General features: G+C 38.6%; 1 protein-coding gene across 1 annotated transcript in view; it reads left to right on the top strand.

Annotated features, from left to right (window-relative positions):
- Nucleotides 1-22,939, top strand: part of cntn5 (contactin 5) — a 137,151-nt gene that overhangs the window by 72,207 nt on the left and 42,005 nt on the right. The window contains exons 7-9 of the mRNA XM_050064823.1: nucleotides 3,885-4,088; nucleotides 12,121-12,223; nucleotides 21,353-21,534. Of these exons, the coding sequence (XP_049920780.1) occupies nucleotides 3,885-4,088; nucleotides 12,121-12,223; nucleotides 21,353-21,534 (489 nt within the window). The remainder of the gene's footprint in view (nucleotides 1-3,884; nucleotides 4,089-12,120; nucleotides 12,224-21,352; nucleotides 21,535-22,939) is intronic.

Genomic DNA, 22,939 nt, shown 5'->3' with positions numbered 1-22,939 from the left:
GCATCCAGCAGTGAGGATTGCTGATTGCAACAATGGAACTTCTCCTGGTTAAAATTCCTTCAGTGTTTATGGCTTAGGAGGTTCTTACCGGGAGCCAAATTATCCACAGGGTTAATTCCTCTCAGAACATGGTGATCTCCATAGACAAGGAGCTGCTCCCTTTGTAGATATAAATGGCTCATTCTAAAGTAACGAAAACACAATTCTTATTTTCAGTTGATTATACACCAAAAAAAAAACATATTTATGATATGTAAAATTCCTTTAATGCCCAACACTGTACCTTTAAGCCATCTTCGTCACCTATAGATTATTAGGTTGTTAGTAGTATTTACATCTTAGACTCTTGTAAATGTCAGGCCAGCCTCAACAGGCTGCCAAGCCTTTATTTTGATGCCTATTTTTCACATTTACAGTACATCTTTAAATACACAATACAGGTAAGACTATAATGTATTTGTTCAACAATGGTGACATGAAATGAAAAATGATCTCCAGCAGCTAAAATAATTTCAAAAAATGCCACAGCCATAAAATTTGCCGGTGTGATGAATGCCCCAGTGAGTCAGAGCGTGTCACAACGGAAATTCACACAGCATAGGGAGTGTTAAACAATGTTTGGGTTAAATTGGTTGTGGGAGGATTCAGAGACATTAAAAATGCCACTGAAATTAGATAGATCTCATGAGTGAAAATAATTTGGAATCAGTGAGATGTGAAAAGTTTATTATTTTCCATTTCATGGCTTTGAGCGCTCGTGGTCAGTTTTATGTGCGTCTTTGGTAAACAGTGTTTTATGAGGCTAAATTAGTTTGAATAAAACCTATTGGCATTGTCAGCCAAAACACAAACTGTACTCTTGGAAACAGAGAACTTAATGCTCAATATATATCGCTGCCTTGAAGTTTAATACAGCATAAATAACAACTATATTTTGCTACAAAGAATTAGAACTATCAGACATTACAGCTGTGTTCCTCCATGCACGCTTCCCTCTTGTTATCACACAGTCCTCTCAGTTAATTAAGCAAATGATGCTGACTTTGCAAATTAAAACATTGACATGCAGTATTCCAAAGTGTGATTCAGCTCTCTACCTTATTGTACCACCTACTAGTTTAAGATGACTTTGAGTGCTGAACTGAGGTTTTTTTTTGTTTTTGTTTTTTTTTTTTCCAGATCTGAACGTCTTTAAAACAGCAATTATTATTATTATTATTATTATTATTATTATTATGTACCAAGAGGACACTGATAGTCNTTTTTTTTTTTTTGTTTTTGTTTTTCCAGATCTGAACGTCTTTAAAACAGCAATTATTATTATTATTATTATTATTATTATTATGTACCAAGAGGACACTGATAGTCTTAAGAAGATATCGCTGTCTGTTTTTCTCCAGAACAGACAGATTATGGATGCAGAATCACAGATAGGGTTGAGCCAAGTGCTCAGAGCACTCCGAGTATCTGGTACAGATAATGTGCATATTACAAGTACGAATATCATCCAAGTAAAATGTGTCAATATCCGTACTTAAGATGAAGGAAAAAATCGTCTGAAGCTCAATGCTGAGGCTGTAAATATTTTTAGGAAAAAAATAGGATAAATATAGCAACTTTCGATCAACCCATCAATATGAGGTTTAAAAAAAAAAAACAGCTTCTGGTTTGGCCCCACCCATTTCTGGGTCAAGCTCCACCCACTTCCAGTTCAAACCCCACCAATTCCAAGTACAGATACAGATACAGATATTTTTGATGGTTTGACAGATACAGATAATGGTGTACTCGCTCATCCCAAATCACAGAGTTGAGAAATATTGTTAGCATATATTAATAGTATATTAATTTGTCGCTGAGTTTGACAGTTTTGTTTTTAATATAATGATGGATGTGGCTGCCTAGAACTATTCACAATAAACACAAAGCAAACAGCATAATCATATTCCTTCCATCCATCCATCCATCCATCCATCCATCCATCCTTCCATCCATCTATCCATCCATCCATCCATCCATCCTTTTTTTCCTATTCAGCGTCACTTTGCAGATTTTTTGCAAACCCACATTTTGTTTGCAACTGTGCAATTTATTTTTCTTTCTTATCATCTTAATTTGTGTATCAGCATGCATTAAGTAAAGAATAATAAATACACAAACACATCTGTGTTGCCAAGTCTACCGGGAATCAAGACTTTATATTCTACACCAACACAATCTGTTATTCATAAATAAAGTATAAAATATTAAACAGAGATGCAAACACTTTAATAAGTTGTCAAAGTTTATTAGCTATAAAGTCAGAAAAACTCCTTTCTCTGCCCTGTGTTTTTGTTTTGGCCAGATTATACCAAGTCAATAGACGACTCCGTCTGTTGTTTAATGACCCTTCACACACACATACACACACATACACACACAGCCAAACTCACTGGGATCAATCCACCCTGGAATCTCACTTATCATTTGCCAGTTTTACCTTTCTGATGGTATCACCAATTAATTAAAATAACCTCACCGCAAACAACAGGCTCATTAAGGCCCTGTATAATTGTTATTTTTTTCACCTTCAGGGGCCTGGATATTATTTTTCTAGACTTTGGATAGACTAGCAGTCATTTTATCCTGATGAGCAGGCTGATCCTTTGTTGCCGTACAAATCCCATACTCATTACTTCTTTAAATTATTATTCATAAGTTTTGAGCAGTGATTAAGAATGCTGTGCTAAATTATCAGCAGTTCTTTTTTTTGTTTTTTTTTTTGGTGTGTATATGTGTGTGTGTGTGTTAGTTGTCTGACATGGGTTGAAACAGTATAAGCAGTATTTTACTGAAATGTGTGTCACAAACCTTAACTATATTTTAGATTATAACCAACATAGTCAACATGTAAGATCAGATGCACTTTTATTTTTTTTATTTTATCTTATTTATTTTGTTTAATTTAATTTAATTTTANACTTTTATTTTAGTTTATTTTATCTTATTTATTTTGTTTTATTTTATTTTATTTTATTGTATTCTGCAGTGAAGTCTTGCTCCTTAATGCAGTGAGTTTATACCATCTATTATTACTCTACATGGGTTGAACATTTAGACTATTGATAGCTTTAAAAGGAGAGGCTGAGACTAAAACGTTAGACAGTTTTGTTGCTGTTAATTTTTAATGTCAAGGCTTACAGAATATTTTGGAATCACTGGAAAAACATATGCTTTTAACTGCTACTCTTTCATGCACAGTATTTTGAATGAGTGCATAGAGAATAACAAACATATTGGAACCTTACAATTGGAATCAATACTGATGAATCATGTGCACTGTAACATAATATATTTATATGTACTTATTTCATATGGGTGTTTTTCTATGAAGTTACTTTTCTATATGATTCTTTGTGAATTTCTAATGTTATTGATTGTTTCTGATGAATGTGCTGGTCTTGGAGATGCTGGTGCTTTGTTGGAGTTGACCTGATTGTGTGCACACACACTTCAATGGCTGCACCTGTGACAATTATCCACTGCTACTCTGATTGCCGAGCAGCTGACACCAGCCTCGGTATGTTTGTGAGCTGCCGCTTGTTTTTACAGTCTGTGAGTTGAAACGCGTAGGCACTGAGCCCATTTATTAAAGGCTTTTTAACCTTTGCAAAGCATTGTGCCTTGGTATTTTTTGAGGGGGTATGACATATTGATTGCAAAGCAAAGTACATGCCTAACATCTCTTTTCTTTTTGCGCTCATATGTCCTTGGATGCAAAGAGTACGTGTTTTTCAATACCTGCATTTGTGAAGTGTAGCACTCCTCAGCCAATCTGTTCTACAGAAGCACAAAGATAGGTTCTGAATATTTCTAATGTGTATGTTCTCCGTTTGCCTTTATAGAGATCATCTACAGCTGGGTGTTTAATGAGTTCCCCTCGTTTGTTGCCGAAGACAGTCGGCGCTTTATCTCCCAGGACACGGGAAACTTGTACATCTCCAAGGTGCAACCCTCTGACGTAGGCAGCTACATCTGTCTGGTGAAGAACACGGTGACGAATGCAAGGGTCCTGAGCCCCCCAACACCTCTAACGCTGAAAACCGACGGTGAGGCTCTCAGATTTATAGCACCTCTCACACACGATAGGCCCTGATTTGTATAAATGCTCTAGGCAGACAAATGTAATGGATTTCATTGGATAAACCACGCAGAAAATATGGCAGAGTCCTCTCCCTGTTCATTTGCAAGAGTAAATGTTTTTTTGTGTTTTTTTTTTAAAAAGATCTATTACACAGCTTCCTCCCTCTGAACTTGTTTAGCGATGATGAAAATCTAAAAGCAGATTTTTTATATTCTGCTGGTGCATTTTATTGTTATAATGCATTTGGAGGAAAAAATTTCAGATCAGATAGGTTGATAAAAGTGGGTCGGTCCTCTGCTTTCCACTGAGCCGCATGTTAGTGGAGGGGGTTATGAATTCCATACACACCGTAAATAGATAGTGAGCAATGCTTTAACATTAGTGCGGGGAGCCTTCTTCGCTCACAATGTGCTTTGGTGAAACTGGCCATCAGGGAAATCATTTTCCAGCATAAAATTAACTGAATCAATGGCCCTTGCTGTGGATGGGATTTCGCTCTTTTATACTAGCCTCTCAGGAGCCATGCTGCGGAGCTGTTTGTTGGATTCAGGTGTGGATTTCAACTACAGGCTTTTTACATCTGACTACACAGAGATACGTCCATCACTTCACACAGGTGCCTGTCATTGTCAAGGTTTCAAAGAGCCACTGAGATTACATCCCCTGTGAAGCTGTGAAAGGGCCTCTGTGCCTTGGAACCAGGTTTGTTCCAAATGTTACAACACAAATTTACCTCTTAAGGATTACATCCCTTCTAGCAAGAATCCTGCTCTGCATTTGCATAACCTTGTATGAAATGGCCCTCAGAGACATACATAATACTTAGCACATAACCGTGCCAAATTGGTTTGTGTCTCTCATTAACTGAGATGCAAAAAATACAGTCAGAAGGGCATGTGGTCAGTCTGCTATCAGCGTTTTAATGTGGTTCATGGTCGGATAAAGAAAATGATTTTTGCTTGCTCGTTTTTCAAGGATGAGTGACGGAAGAGGAATCAACTTTGCTGCAATCATATAGTGATGTCTGTCTGTAATGTGGCGATGATACTTGGGCTGAAGGACAGCCCTCTCACCTGCGACACAACACAGCCAAATCAAATCTCTACAGCTGTACATCCATTATGCCAAAGAATGCCTTGGCATCTCTTGCCCTGCAAATCTCATGATGTTCAGCAGGCTTCTATATTGTGAATTTGGGTCTAAAATGCCGAAAATTACATTGGCACACCTCGCAGCAGACACCCAAATGTTCCCGTGCTGTGTGCACCCCTCAGTCATTGGAGTCTGACCAATCAGACGCCGCAATCTGTGCCTCAGTAAAAGTGAGCGATTATTACACAGTAGACAGTTCAAGCTGGATCTGTGTGCGGCTCACCACTGTCAGCTCCAACCCCGACTCTCTTAATCAAAACAAGCATCTGGGCTCCATTATACCCTGCTGGAAGCCATTGATCGTCAATTCGCAATCCACCTTGAGCAGAGCGGGGCTAAGCACTGAACTCTAATGCACTGTTTTTAAACAGAGATACAGTTCATCTCAGAAACACACCCCCGTTGATTTATCTGCTCGGTGTAAATAGAAGCAAGTGCATAATATTACTGTGGATAGCAGTAATGTAGGAATGGCTCTGAATCAGAGCACATGCAAAGTGTTTGTTTGTTAATGAAAAGGAATGCTGCAGCACAATGACATTGCTGTTTATTAAAAAAAAAAAGATATTTAACAGGCTATTGCATAGTTTTGTATTATCTTCATTTTTTCCATTCTCAGTCAGTTATAATAATGTTATTTTCATTAAAGGAACACGAGCCTCAGAGAGGGTTTCAGCCAACATAGTGATTTGCCATGCAGCAGTGACCTTCCATGGTTACTCTAGTGTGCATACAGTGCTGTCTGCACCCAGCTGGCCAGCAACGTCATTAGAAAACATTTAACCATAAGGTATGGAGGACAAAACCCATCTGCAAACCATCATAATGCTAACATCCACACAATGTGAAACCTGAGTTTCATTAGACATTTATAATATTGTCAATCCAATTTTTATTCCCAACAAAATTTAAGGTATGTCCATTGTAAGAGTCCAACATCTTTCTGACGTCATATTCACATCCGGTGCCAGATAAAGACATCACTTCTACATACCGTAAAACTTTCCTGATTAAACGCCTAGTGCCTTTTACTCACCCGCTATGGCTACACATTTTGACAAAGACAGGCCTGTCTCAATTAGAGGCCTGGTGTGGTTGCCAAGCAGTTCTTTTATGAAGAAGAAGAAGTTGTTCTTGGGATGTGTAAAACACGGTTGTTGGCTACCTCAAATTATGGGTCCATTCATTGATTACCCAGTAAGATATTCATATTCCTTCAGTCTGTAAAGGCGCTTGCACATGATTGCTGATTTGCCGACGCCGCAGCGCTGGCCATCGGCTTGACCCAACGCTGATTTCTCCTCCATCTTGCAGTCAGATCTTCAAATTTTTCAGCACCCTGTCTCCGCCCCTGCCCCCCGCCTGCATTCTACTGTAAAATCATTGGCTCTACACGGAAAGGTCAGCGTCAAACGGAGTCGAAGTTCAACAAAATTGAACTTTTGGCATTGCATCAAAATGCCGGTGAGGCCCACAACGTGACGCCGAATTCGACAAGTACCCTGACGGCAGCTTCCATAGGAAAACAATAGCACAGCGGGCATCAAGAGATTTTTAACGCTGGTCATGTGCAAGCGCCTTAAGGGTCCTCAGATCAAAAGAATCCAAAGGTTTTTTCATAAAAATTATTCTAAGCTGTGTGAGTATTGTTTTAATAGAATAAGGTGGTGTTGTGTCGGTATGCCGGGTGCCGCAATCCTTGAGTGCCGTAACTCTATCTCTCTCTGATGCGCTGTCTGTTGGAGCTAGATCAACTGAATGATTCATAATTGATATATTATCTGAAGCCAAGGAACATTAATACTGGTTAAACTAATAGTTTGATTTTACTCCTAATCTTTGCTGATTAAGTTTTGTGTGAAAGGAATTAAAGGCCTGTCCCAAATACAGGCCTATTGATTTGAGCGATTTAAGCAAGTAATAGCCTGGGCTATTAATTGAAGTTTTACGGTAAGCTATTTGTAAATGCCAGATCATTGTGAAATTGTTGCTGTTTCTAGTTATATATTTTTGACTGTTAGGAAGAGAGGGCAGCAGTGGTTAGCATTGTTCCCTCACAGCAAGAGGTTTCCGGGTTCGAATCCAGGGTGGGGGAGCCGCCCCATGCGGAGCTTGCATCAGCGTAGGCTTTTCCCAGGCTCTCCGGCTTCCTCCCACAGTCAGATCAGGTTAATTGGTGACTCTAAATTGGCCATAGGTGTGAATGTGAGCATGAATAGTTGTCTGTCTGTGTGTGTTAGCTTTGTGATAGTCTGGCGACCTGTCCAGGGTGTACCCTGCCTCTTGCCCAATGTCAGCTGGGATAGGCCCAAGCTCCCCCACAACCCCCAACAGGATAAGCAGTTATGGAAAATGTATGAATAAATGCAATTGATTATAATAAACTTATTTGACTGCTGTCATTCTCAAGCTGGAAACAGGTCATTTCATACATAGAGTAACACTAGCTAGTGAGTAAATATGACTTTAATTATTTGTTTTCAGTCAACTGTGTGATTTATCCATTTATAGCTAAAACTATTCAATTACTGTGTATGTGAATATACCTCATTTATGTAGCAAAAAAAGTAGCCATTGTCTTTACATACAGAGTGCCTCCAGAGATAAGCCTCCAGTTGGACTGCAGTACTTGTGGTGTTATTATTGTCATAAGACATTTTCTCTCTCCACACCGACAGTGATATCAGCGAAACATAATGTTTGCAGGCACATGTTATCTCCATATGGGCATGTTTTCTGCACTGCACTGTAAATTGTTATTGAAGGCCATAGGCCCATAGCCATATTGGATGTCAGCATGATTGTTTACTAACCAACATATTTTCAGCAGTGTAGTCTAAACAACTCATTGTCCTTTACCCTGGATGTACACATTCTGCTATCAAGAAAACACTGGCTTACAGTCTGTATTATTAATACACTAGTGCTGTGGTAAAGAACAGCATAATTGAAATGTTTATCTGGAGTGAAAGGACTATTCTCTTCAACGCTTTGGAAAATTGCAATTTCAAAAGGTATTTTGAATGTGTTTATTGAGGACACGCAGCAATTGTAAACATGACATTTCCCGTTACCACCTTAACTCCAAGAAGAGATTGTTCTTAAAAAATCAAGTCATCAAATTAATTATTAAAGGCACATTATCAGAGACCATCTAGTACATTACAACATGTTGTGTAATGTTAATCATGTTCCCTGTCATGGGCGAATTATGATTATGCCCCTGGGCACAGATATGCAAAAGGCCCCTCCATCTCTCCGACACAGCAGGACACACAGACTTTGTGGTGGTTTTGCCTCTTTTCATAGTTTTTAAGCATCTCTTTGTGATTTTGTGTGTCCTTTATGTAATTTCATGTCACGTGGCATTTTTTTTTCACTCTTTGTGTTTGGTTTGCCCATTTTTGTACATATTTTGTGCTCTTTTTGTGATTATTTTGGTTCTTTTACTGGTTGGTAATTTGAGTGACATTTTCCAGATGAAGCCACAGGAGCCCCAGATAATTTTGGCCCCCGGGCCAGTGCTCGGTAGGCTAGTTTGGTAATCCATCCATGTTCCCAGTATAAAACATGGCTGTATTGCTATTGCAGTGTAGATGGTAAGATCAATGCCTGCAGGGCAACTTCCTCAATGAGCACAACAGTAGGGGTGTGACAATCCAATTACAATTAGGGAGACTATAGCTGCAGGAATAGGCTGGGCCAATTCAAGTGTGTGGAAATGGAGAATTTAAGAGGGAATTATTATTAAACTATTACAATTCCACTACTGTGTGGAAAAATCTGATTTATGATTATTTAAGTTTTTATATATTTTAGCATAGGTGTGAAATTGTAAATGTATACAAATCTATTTTTGAACTTTTCTTAACAAGGTTTCAAAAGTTATCCTGTGTATTGCTGGATCAGGGAGCTAATAAAATCCTTTTCCAATGTAATAAGCGTGGAGTCCCACTAAATTTCAGGATAGACATTTCACTTTAAAATTGGTTCACAGAGGAACAAAGCACAACAGAAAAATGTAATTTTCATGTGATTAATAAATGAAACAGGAACATAAAATATAAAGCTATACTACAAATGAAGGCTGTTAATGTTTTAGCACATCGAGCCAAGACATTATTTCTTTCAATTCCATCAGGTCCAGCCACTGAGACTGAATATGATATTGAATATACTATGGCATGAGCCAGTGAAATATTGCAAATTCATTATATGTGAAGGGCTGCTTTGGAGCTATAAATGTTGAGAATGAGATTGAAATTGAAAAGTTCTTTGGAACAAATATCATAAAACTCCTTTTCCATACATAGTGGGCCACAATTCAATAACCTCAGTCCTTCTTTGGAGCATTCATTTCATCACATAAAAAGTGTCAGGTACACGTAGGAGGTGTAATGGTTTCTCAAATGTCACGCCGGTCATTTGTCTTACTGATCATGTGTGTTACAGAGCGCATGGAGCAGCACTGCATATGGTCTGATGTGTTTAGCTGTAAATTCAGGAATGTGCTGGGGTTAGCACCGTGTCCATCAGCAGTGCTCACATGTAATCATACTGTGTACATTTAATTTCTGTAAAGACTAAAATGCTCATGTAATATTCATATTGCAAACTCCTATTTAACAAGACCGATAATAGTAATTAGATCCCAGGCGAAGGTGTTTTCCTTTGTTACTTTAAATTTGCTCAATGCCATCTGACATATCGCTCTGGCAAATGGATATAAATGGGCGCCTTAACATACAGATGAATAAACAAAGAAGGCATGTCCTCTGGCTATGACTTAGAGCTGAGGTGTTAGTCAGAGTGGCACTTAGCAAGACTGATAACACGTTATCACTTGTGTCCTTCACAATGTGTTTGGGAATTGTAAAGTGGCTTACTAATTCCTGAGGACAATACACTACGTTCTATGTTGTCACTGGAGAATATTTGTTGGTACATCATCCTAATGGTTTGCCCTTATGATACAACTGCTCCTGAGCTTTTCTACCATTTCTTATTTAATAGACTTCAATAGGTCATGCCTAGATGGGAATATGCTACCTATGCAGAATTTGGCTCACATGACTGCAGGGCCATCAACCATTTAACACTGGGGGGGATCATTCTTCACCTTCTGTGAACCAACCCTCGGGGGGGGTCTGGGGAGAATTGTCCATAGAATTTTTTGGGGGGAGTGAACTAAACAGCTAAACTGACCATTTTAGAGCACAGATCTTGAATGTTTTTCAGGCCAAGGACCTCTTAGCTCAAAGAAAAACGGAACAGGGACCCCCTATTGCATAGATTGAATAACATTCAGTTACACGTGAGATAATTCTCTGAATATTTTTGTGTACACTCTTGTTTGTGCTGGCTTGTGACTGCTAAGTCAGCAGCAGAACGTAGCATGGCTAGGTGCATTAGCTTCATCTTTTAGACTTTCACTGGTGGTTTCTGAGCTGGATGGTATGTCAGAGTCTCATGCTCAAAAAGTTACAAAATGATCAGTTGTGGCTCATAATGTCCATACAGTTGGAAAAATAATACAGCTAATTGGCTAATATTTTTCAATAGTGTGTAAATGTTGGCCAACTAGTTCACCTCACCATTATGGATAAGTGACACATAGTGATTTAGCGTTAGCTAGCTCATGTTTGCACAGGGATTCATGGGTTAGGCTCTTAGTAATGTTGCAACTGTAAATTAAATGTGTTCTTTTTTTATGAATAGGCCCATTTATCTTCGCAAATAATATATTGGATTCATATTAATGTGTGTTTTTAATTATTTAATTTAAAAAAAAATTAAAAAAAAGCAACTTATGAAACAATAGCTTGGCGGGCCCATTGCAGTAACTCTTAGGACCCCCAAGGGGTTGTGGACCCTCTGCTGAAGACTTAAGGTTTAGAGCATTCTGATACAAAAATCTTAAATCAGGGGTTTTCATGTCTTAAAAATGGCTTACTGTTTTTATGACACTTAACACTTTACAAAACCAATATCAGTTGACAGTGATATATTCTGCTGGGGTACAGTAACACCACATGGACAACCTACATGTAGAGCTGCGGTACACCTTACTATTAGAACTGTATGTAATAATAATGACAATTTATGAAGCCTATGTATAGTTATGATTACATTTGCTGATGATTGTTTTGGGCCGCAGTGTGTGGTTGCCTGTCTTAGTGTACTGTTTTTTTCTTTATATTTTTAACAATATATTGCTAGCCTAGCATGTCTGCTTTTTCCTACTGACTTTAAGTACATAAAACTGATACCATTATCTTAAAATAAAAGTAATATAAATATCTTAAAATACATACCATGTGTTATTCTTAACTAATCCTGTCTATGAATTATCCCCATGCTTTATTCCTATCTATCTATCTATCTATCTAGATAGATAGATAGATAGATAGATAGATAGATAGATAGATAGATAAATAAGTCTGTATTTGATCTAAACCAGTACGAAAAAACTTAAAGACTCTCTGAAGTAAAGGTGCATAGTTGAAAGATATGCCAGATGGTGTGCATAATGTGAAGTCCCACACTTGTAAACTGCGCGATTCAATGTTCCATGTGTCTCTTGAGAGGCCTTTACATCAGAAATCCTCCAGGAAATTTAGATTTGCTGCTTCATTTTTTTCTTCAGTAGTTGCTAACATACTCATAAAACAGGTACCAGGCCAATAGGAAGAGAGCCTCCCTATTATTTCTAAAATCACTATGCCCAGGCTCTGTGTAGCACACTGCAAGAAAAGAAGGAGATGATGGGAAATGGGGAGAGTAAGTAGTGGTTTCAATCTGCTTGGTTCTAATGTCTGCAATTTCTCTTTCTTAACCTTTTCCAGGTGTCATGGGTGAATATGAGCCCAAAATTGAGGTGCATTTCCCTACATCTGTCCTGGCTGCCAAAGGAGTCACAGTCAGGCTGGAGTGCTTTGCTCTGGGGAAGTAAGTAAACAAGGACATATTGCACAAATATAGGTAGCTGTTTATTACAGCAGCATCATATTAATCACTAGGAACAGTAAACTACAGCCTATCACTGCTCTGTTGCTAAGAGATCCTTTAGATTACACTCCTTGTGTTTTTCTCTCTTCTTTAAATTACATTATTCCATTACCTGAAAAGGGAACCAGGCATATCTTGTCTTCAGGCGGGATGTTAAGTGAGTGTAGAGAAGTGCAGCATCGTAGCTCGGCTGTTAGATGGCATGTTAGTGCATGGGGGGAAGACTGAATAGGGAATTCAGCCCTAGGGACCCATGTGTTCTCATAATTGAGAGCCCTAATGTATCTGTGTTTCCTGGGTGCTTTCAGGGTCTGTTATGAATGTAGAAAGCCAAGGTTATGTGTATGGAAAAAATGAAATTGGTAATAGTTGTCTGCCAGGAGGGAAAACACACTTTTGTCCACAGAGACTTCAATCCAAACCACTTACCACAGTTACTAAAGTTAGCATTCTGGCTTCATGGTTTCCACGACCATTGCCTATTTAAATTCAAATATATAGTATGTATTATTTCTTTAGTTTTTCATTCAAATAAAAAAAGAAAACTGGAAACCCTTTCAAACTGTTGTTCTCCAAAGCAAGGTTGAAGTGGTGTCTGACATTACAAGAAATAATTTTCATTGTACAACATAATCTTTTATCATCCCTACTCCATTTTGTTTATAATTATTCAGCATGAATTATTCATTGCTGACTTCTATCTTAAGTGCAAACAGTCTCTAATCTACAGATGACTAAGGACCTCATAATTGTTTTGCTTGATTTCAATTAATTATCCACATTATGGTAAGTCATTTCCTAAATATATAGACAATGCATTATAATCTTGCACCCTTTAGTTTTTCCTATCAAGCTAAGCAGGAGTTTTGGGATGCTTGTAGAACAGCCAAACAGTGTGAGTTTTTGCTTTGTGCTTCCCTCAATGAGGTAATTTGTGCGTGATGGCTTTCAGTCAGACAGTGATGCCAGTGACTTACCCTTTTACATAGAGATGAATGATTTATCAATGCACCCTATTAAGAAATGCCAGTCTTTATATAGCACTGAAAATGAAGTTAAAATGGGTTTTGTTCTGCTGTTGATCAATATTTATGATGGCACCACTAGCAAAGACGGGGCAGAAAAGCTCTTTGTGTGTGAATGCCAAGGCACCTTGATATGATTGTCTGTTGTGATATTTACCAGTGACAGTACTTTGTAGGCCACAGTCAAGGGCAAAGAGAACAATGAGACAATGAAAGTGAATTAGAGAGCAATAAAAATAGTCCAGTGGTTTTGCATTCTAGTCACCTTATAATGTTGTAATATCTGCAGCTCGTCTTACAAACTACTGGACCAATCAGCCTAATATTTTGTGGCAACATTTGTGACTGTGCTCAGGTACCTCTAGTTGATGCAGTGATTCACAAAAATTATTTTATACCATTATTGACTGCTGACTCCTCATTCCTCTTAACTGGCCAGTAGGGGAAATTGTCTCGGCTAAAACCAGCAAACTATACGCTGTTACAGGCCATATTTTGGCCTTCGTCATGGCTCAAATATTTACATTTGTAGAAACGTTTGGTCACATTTTAAACTGTAGCGTCTGCAGATTGATTACATACCTGATATATTATGATCCATTAAAGGAACAGTGCACCCAGAAATGAAAATTCAGCCATTATCTACTCACCCATATGCCGATGGAGGCTCAGGTGAAGTTTTAGAGTCCTCACATCACTTGCGGAGATCCCAGGGGAGAGGGGGTAGCAACACAACTCCACCTAATGGAGGCTTACAGCGCCCCAGATTCAAACGTCCAAAAACACATAATTGAAACCACAAAATATCTCTATACTGCTCGTCCGTACACGCGCACAAGTGAGCGCGGTGCACTGAGAAGCAGTTAGAGCTACAGGCTACAATGAGGCTAAAAGAGTTCAAATGACGTTTTTCCAAACAACTTTTTATGGCGGGGCTTCAGGACACTTAGATCACTACTAAGTCAATTGTTTTTGTTTTCTTTGCCACTATCTTCACTAGGGTTGGATATCGCCAGAGGACCCACGATATATTATCATGATACTAAGGTCACAATACAATATTATTGCAATATTACGATATGCTTAGTCTTGCGATACAATATATTTTTTTACTTTTTTCCCAACTGCCTGAGCGTAAGGTTAGCCCTTATGTGTGTAGCATTCCCAGAGTATTTTATTCTCATATGACACTGCTTGCAAATCGCATGTGTCATACAAGTCCTTCTTGCACTCTATGTTAAAAAAAATCCCAAATAAGTCCAGATGTTTGATTTAAATGCCAACAGAGCATTTCTGATTTCTCTCTCTGGTGCCTCCATCTTTGTTTTGATGAACTTCCTGCCAAATGCCGCTGGCTGAGATCTCACCAGAATAAAAAACCCTCTGCACCATCTAGTATTAAAAGTAAAAAGCAATTGATATGATTATTCTAGTACCAAACTTTGTATTAACATGTGTATTTGGAAAAATTAATAATGTATAATAAATGATTGATACTTGGCATCCATTCATTGATACAATATTACCACGCAAAAAATTGGTTTACTAAGTTGTATTGATTTTTTTCCCAACCCTTAATCTTGACAGTGAGGGAGCCAAGAGGGACAATTGACCTATGGCTAAGCCACGCCCCCCTCCACTCACTTGGACAAAATATCAACATTCAGTGACCGGCGCTATGGCAGGTGTCACAGTACACGGCATTTTGCAGGAGGCAACTGATGATTTTTGGAGACATAACGATCAGATGTCATTAAGAAGTAACCAAAAGGGCCTAAACCACGCATTGGAGGGATATATTAATCATTTAATTGTTGAGAAGGTCGATGAAAAGCTTAAATTACAAGCCAAAATTTACAGGTCACAGTGTAAGCGTGATAAACCGCATCTTGTTGCTGTCACCATCAAAGACAACAAGTTAAAGTGCCACTGAAGTTAAGGTTTTTGGCTCAGAATATGAGAAAAGAATAACGGCCTTTTTACCATCTTTACCAAGAGTGTCTCTCCGTTAGTTTGGTGCTGCAGTATTTACACTGAATCATTCAGCATAACGTTTGCCAACCTTTGTTATCTCTGCGATTACAGATAAGTTAATGAAGCTAAGCTCCAGAAGTTAACGTTAGCTTAACTAAATTAGAGCCCCTTGGACAACAGCTAACAATCTACAAAAACTAGAACAAAATAGGCTAATGAACTCCCAGCAAACAAGGTGACATGATGAACAACACAGCTAGGAGCTAACGTTAGGCTAACTTTAGCTAACATTAGCTAGAGATGTTAAAGATAACTTTATAACGTTATTTCTTTCCAGCAAAGTGACAATATGTTGTCTCAAACACGATGTTGATTTACCTTAGAACAGATGTAGACATCCTTGTTAATCTTATTCACGTTGAGTTGATGTTGTGGTCTAACGTTACCACACAACTTTATCCAAAGGAGACACTTTTCTCAGTTGAGATATGGTTTAGGAAAGGGTAAAAAATACACCTCGTCGCCCAGCCTCTCAGGATACCTTGTGTCGGAGTTGCATGTACCCCATGCACACCATTTGACCATTTTTAAACTTTAAATCTCAGAAAAAGCTCATACAACCGAACAAAACTGACTTTCCGTAATGCATTTCAATGAACGACCAGGCAGAGAATGTCCGAGTGTATGAGAATGGCTATAAGCACTTTGACTGGCTCATTGCGTTTGAGGGCGGGGCTTAGCCATAGGTCAATTCCATAGGATGAAGCTGCATTGTGTTCTGGCTACAGCATCATACCACATCAGGAGGTTTCAGAAGTGGAGCATTTTACCTGCTTGATTTTGTAGATTTTGTTCATTCTGTAATTTTTCCTTGGTGTTTGTGCTTCTGACCTAAGTAAATTTGAGTAAGTAGGTTACTTAGTTGTAAATGGTTTCTTTTTTTTTTTTTGTCTATTTTAATTGTGTTTATCATCCTTCTCTGTTGCACTGTAGCCTACAAAGTTAACAGTGTTAAAAGTCCAGTTTCACACAGCATGGGTCACAGATCTCTGGCTATGTTTTAGTCATTAAAAATACATACATAATTATGTTGTATGTATGTTTCACATACAGTGCCTATTAGCAGGAGAACTTGATTTGCTCTGTGCAACACACTGTGGCTCTGTCAAAGATAGACGAGGCACATATTTTTATAGCTTTGGGGATTTTCTGATTGCGCTGCACCGTGTTAGCTGGAATTACAAGAATAGTCTTGAGGGGTCGCAATCAGCCCAGGCACTTGGCCACCCAGCAGAGAACTAGTTAATAATTATGGATTTTTTTTAACCTTTATGTCTTTGGAAATGGATTCTCTGTACAAACATTGTTTACTATTGTGGAGCATCAATGTGCTTCTAGTGTTTCAAATTACTTCATATACATAATAAGATCAATAAAATTAATTACAACTTTTGCTTGAAAGGGGCAGCATTAGCACTCTCCTAATAGGCTTACCACATCTTTTATGAGTTTGTTATATAATACTGTATGTGGTGTTCACAAACATGTCTGTTCTGCTTCCTTATAATAATAATAATAATAATAATAATTAATTTTATTTGAAGGCGCCTTTCTTGGCACTCAAGGACACCGAACAGATACACAAAATGACATTAAAAAGAAACAACAATAAAATGAAGAAAGAAAGAAAAAAGCCTGCCAGTGTAATAAAGTTATCATTCAGCCAGTGTTTTAAATCAAAGATGATCAGGATAGTAACCATGAATGATATAGCCATTTATAGATGATGGTGTTCTACATATAGATTTTCAAACTACACAAATTCAATTTAAACTCTGCTCTGTTTCACAAGAAACTGTGGAAAGTGCAGTGCTGTTAGCTGCATTCATTTCAAGGGGTACTGGAGTATGTAGTTCAAAAGGCCTTGTACATTTGATGGGTTACACATTCTCCCACTCATTTCCACTTTAAATATAATATGTGGCATGTGGTGGATGCTTTCATCCAAATTGCCTCAAGAGTAGTGGATATACTTTTAGTTTCAGTGACCCCAGAGGGAATCAAGCTCTTGAAACCCTTGCAGTTAGGTTCCTCATTGAGCTGTACAGGACCGCACATTGTCAGCAGCAAGAGAAAGTGCCTCTCAGTGACAACACATTTTATACTCTTGGTACAATGTTTTTGAAACACAGTTGTGTTTTGGTCAGATCACACAGGTAAAATGTGGCTTTGTGCTCCTCCTGAAAAAGTAGTTTAGAATTTGCTACAGGGGCCAAAGAAATAAGAGCTTAGCACTGAGCTAAATGGTTTAATAATATCTAGATCTTAACGATCTGAAGCAAGCCAATTCTCCACTATATTTTGGTTATTAGATTTAATTTTCAACCTTTATTACAGAACAAGTCCAGATGAGGGCACAGCAATTGTGTGGACTGCTAATTAAGATGTAATCTACGGAGCTTGCCTATGGGCACGTTCTTAAATTGAAAACTGTAACACCTTACATAAACTCCAATGTGTAACACGTTCACAATGTTAGGGTAAGAAATACCTAGTTTGTACACTGATAAAATTGACATGACCTCAGTTTCAGAGTTCAGGAGTTAATACCAACAGTTTCATACAGAAGAGACTGACAGACAGTTCCTCATTTCTAAACGGAGTGAGTCTATTCCCCCCTCGCCGCCCCCAGTCTTGTGAACACGTACAGGCCCAGTGCTCATTATTCAGCCTCCAAAGAGAAATCCTGCCACAGACTCAGGAAGACTCACCCTCGTGTTCCAGCCCCTCAAGGTCTCTATAGATTTGCTGTGTTCTCTGGCTAGTCGAGAGTTTATTTGGAGCAAAGGTCTATAGCAAAAATCTCCATCAATAACACATAAGGAACGGCTTCATACCAACTGCATGTCATATTCATGAGTACTGATTCAATCTCTTTGTCTATTGTTAGCACTTTGTTTATGTTGTTCTTACACCCCACAGGGGCATTGAAATGAAAATGTCAAGTGCGAACAAATGGAACCACATTATACCACAGATATTTGATTTTACCTCAGGCCACAGATTTCACCCCTTGTAACCATACTGTATAGGAGATATTTGTTGTTGAGTCACCACACTATTAAAACATATAGCTGTCTGTACTGCAGATGGGGAGATACTGGTGATGACAGTGACTTATGATAGTCTTCTCTCAAATGTTGACATTGTACATTTCACGTGTCACATCACGTGTCATATCAACATATCTACCTTACAACAAGTGAGGTAGTAGATAAGCTGACTTTGTCATCAGGGTGGCAGGGTTGGTATATGATGTGACACCAAGACGAGACGAATGCAGCTGCAGACAAGTGCTGACCACTGAGACCAACTGGTTGTTTTTCAGCAAGACATCCCAGCATTTCCAGCATGATTGTGCAACTAAAACTGTGTGTTTTTAGAAAGGCATCAGCATCATTTCCCACTATGACTGTGTTATCAGAAGCTGTGTTTTTTAGCAACACATTATCCCTATTTCCAGCGGCGATTATGCCACCAAGATTGGGTGTGGGTCCGCTAAAATTCTGAGTTGTCTAGCTAGACATCGGCACTAGTACCAGTTCAATCAGGAAAGACAGAAGAATGAAGTAAAGATAATATTTAATACAGAATATGAGTGTACAGATTAACAGATGATTTAAGCTGATTAGATAAGTCTTTGGTGCTTGGACACCAGAGGGAGATATTTTGTGATTGAGGGACATCTGAGCAGCAGCAGGATAAATCCCCCCATGGAGTCCAGACACTGGTGGTGGTGGCTGCTGATTGCTGCGGCTGCTGAGGTGGATGAGGCTGATGAATCCGTAAAGACTAGGTGGTGATGGGGAGGAGGATGGCGCACACAATGGCAGCACGAAAGAACTACAGCAGAGAATGAACCATATTTCAAATGAGGAGCAGCAAGATACAGTATATCCCCCCATGGAGTCCAGACACTGGTGGTGGTGGCTGCTGATTGCTGAGGCTGCTGAGGTGGATGAGGCTGATGAATCCCTAAAGACTGGGTGGTGATGGGGAGCCGAAGGGCGCGCAGGACTACAGCAAGAAAGACCTACGGCAGAGAAAGGACCATGATTCAAATGAGGAGCAGCACGATATATCCCCCCATGGAGTCCAGACACTGGTGGTGGCTGCTGATTGCTGAGGCGGCTGAGGCTGATGTAAGGACTAGGTGGTGATGGGGAGGTGACTGCAGCAAGAAAGAACTATGGCAGAGAAAGAACCATATTTAGATTGAGGTGCATTGAGATGATAGGCTGACAGAGAAGGTGTGTCGCTGTGCTATTGGTTGATTGTGAATCAGCTGATGACTCAACTGACCTACCCAGAAAATGTCACCTAGAGGTAGTGAGTGAGCATACGTGCAAGGAGTGAGTGGCAGGGTGAGAGAGAACCTTAGAGCCTGAGCATGAAAAGTATTGTCTTCCTTTATATGCTTTTAGCAAGACATCAGCGGCATTTCGCAGGCCTCATTTGTGGCAACAAAAGTGGGATTAACTGGAATGCATGAAACATAAATATCAGTTGGAGTGACAGTATTGTGGCCTATGAATATGGCGTTACACATCACCATAGTATGTTGTATTAAGAGACTATCATGTTTTTCTAGATTTTACATGGAGATCTAAGCAATTTATATTTTTCAATCTATGGATCATGACATTATTTTTTCTTGATCGAACCTTGTCCTCAAATTCATGTGGAGGAAATCCGCAGCTCTTATAACTGCAGTCCGTGTGAAACTACTGTACTGTTATTCAGTATGCTGCCTCAGAGTCTCGGTGATGTGAGGAGACCTAAATGCACGCTGTAAGGTAATGAGTTCGCTGTTGGAAAATTCAAAGCAAAAGAAAATGTTGAAACCAATATGCTACAAAGAAAATATGTGACACAAAACTCCTGTCCAAAATGAAAAAAACTCTTTGTGAAGAAATGCGTTGCTTAATGCAAAATATGCTCTGAATCCTAATTTGAGTCCACTGCAGCCAAGAGCACTTCAATGTCCTTGTGAATTTAGAACAGCTAAAAAAGCTCAGGGATGTAACATTTCCATCTTGGCTAAATGATTGATGGGTTCACTGGAGGTTTGTATGGTGTCACATTTCCATCTTTCAGACACCTGTCAAATCTAGTTGTCATACAAGCGCACTGCTGATACTGAGCGTATAGTCAGGCATTATCACTCTCTGCATGTGCAAGTCAGCTATCAAATGGATCTATAGGGCAAACCATGAATAAACAGGGATAGAGGACACTGCTTGAACACTAATCATACAAATCTTTTAGGCTGTTATTAGGCTGAATCGAATATTATCTCTGTCAATCTGAAACCCGGGCTGTAATGTGTCATTTGGTACAGTAAATTTATCATGAGTGGCCGAAAGGTCAGAGATTCACATGTAGAGCAGAGCCAATATTAAATACTCATCATGGTATGTCAATACGTCATTATGAATGAAGGACTTCTGGAGGCTGTAGGTCATTGCCATTGTTTGTTACACTTAGATGTTGTTTTAAAATATCTCATTAACGGGCCAAAAAAAAAAATCATTATTGATTCATTCAATTAATCATACAGTCAAGAAAAAAAGTAGTAACACCTACAACAATTTCCACAAGCTCACTGACATTACATTAAGTTAGCTTTAAGCAGTTGAGTTGAACCTTTAAGAGTTCACTCATGCAATAAAAGAAAGATACTTAACATTTTAAAAGGTTTTTATTTTTTATGGGCTCAAAGCAGAGAAAAGAAAATCTGTCAGGGTCATCTTTTTAAAATTGTATCCAGTTGAAAGGGCATAGAAATACCTGTATTAATTTTATGTATCATTACATTGTCATCATATGAATATATACTTCTTGATGGTTGTGCTCTTATTTTCTAATTTTCTCAGAAAACAAAATTATTATCAGCAGTGAATTGTGCCACAGCAGCTCACACTACACACCTATACTGTGTGTAAATACAGCTTGTTCTTATGTTACACTGTACTGTTGAGTATATAATCCCGCTCCTCTCTCCTCGCAGTCCAGTGCCAACAATCACATGGAGGAAGATAAATGGCAACATCCCCAAAAAAGCAAGACTTCGGAAGTCCCAGGCCGTGCTGGAAATTCCCAACATTCAGCTGGAGGACTCGGGAACTTATGAATGCAAGGCAGAGAATCCGAGAGGAGGCACTGCTTTCAAAGGACATCTGCAGGTCTACAGTGAGTCTGAGCGTGCATTGATTCTGTATTAATTTGTTGGTCTTTAACTTTTCTCTTCAGCTGTCTCACATTATAGAAGAGGACATGTGGTGATGTGTTGTACTCCAGCAAATCACAATAACACAAATCACAATAACAATGTTATTGTGATATCTATACAAAATGTAAAATGATGGGATTAATATTAATAATAATTCTATCAGTCAAATTTATCTTAAATTTTGTTTTGTCTGTTTTCACTCTTTTTTGGTAAATGAATTATGGCGCACTCAAAATTTGAGTGTAGGGAGGTACTGAATTATTTACACAATATTATCATATGTATATTATTACCATGATATCAGTGTTTCATTTTTAAAATATCACAGTTTTTGTCAATGCCAGTCATTATACCCCCTGTCTGAATATAGTAGCTTAAACAACAGTTGCTGAACAGTTCAACTTTTCAAGTTCATTTTGGTCGTTCTGCACAGTTTCCAAGGATTTTTTATGATGTAAGTCATCGCTGGTTACAGTCATCTGTAATTCAAGGCTGGGGACCGGTCCTTGTCTCTGTGAATTTGCCGAACAGTTCAAGGACTAATTATACACCCATGGCAGATAATCCAAGAACAAGTTCATCACCTCAGTGAGTGAGCTGTGTCTTTTCGTGTGGGTCTCTTTAACACGGCTCTTCAGCTGTCAGGTCTGTTTTGTCCAAAATGTTCTAACCACTCCCCTGGTTGTTGTTTTACTAATGTGGTTGTTTTGTCTTTTTTCAAAGATTTGTCCCAATACATCAGAATTCTTTTTTATCCAGTAATCACATCCATGCCTTTGAACACTACTTTCTATGAATTTTCTGAGCACACCTGTTTCTAATTATTTTTGTCACTACAAAAACATAACTTTCAGGTAACAGATTGAAATAATCTGTTTAAATGAGATAATACATTAATTAAATATTTAACAGTTGCTGGGGATACCAATAAAATAATATGAAAATATATTCACATTGTAATGTTTTCAGCTTGCAGGCATACACTTTAATTATGTATTTCACTAACTCAAGGCTTATCAACTAAAAACACAGAGTTTCTTAAGTACAGTGATTAGATATCAGTTTCAGGACAGACCTCACTTGAAGAGCAGTTTCTTAGTTTCCTTATGTGAGGTGCTCGTAAGTGTGCTGAATTACTACCGTTTCCCATTATCATAGATGAAGGTGCATGTCGTCCATTCCTCTCTGTCTGTGCCGTGCGCACAGGACCAAGATAATGGACTGCCTCGGCCTTGGTGGGACACATTTCCAAGGCCCTGCACTTCTTGGCAGCCTCCATTCTGTTGACATCACAAGGAGAATAGCGAGCTAATTTGTAGCAGGCTCACGCTAAATGTAATTTACACAGGTCAGCTGGAAGTTTGA

The sequence above is a fragment of the Epinephelus moara genome, chromosome 2 (assembly GCF_006386435.1).
Source record: "Epinephelus moara isolate mb chromosome 2, YSFRI_EMoa_1.0, whole genome shotgun sequence".
In the NCBI taxonomy this organism is placed as follows: Eukaryota; Metazoa; Chordata; class Actinopteri; order Perciformes; family Serranidae; genus Epinephelus; species Epinephelus moara.
The sequence above is the reverse complement of the archived record's forward strand: the minus strand, read 5'-3'. Positions and strand labels throughout refer to the sequence as shown.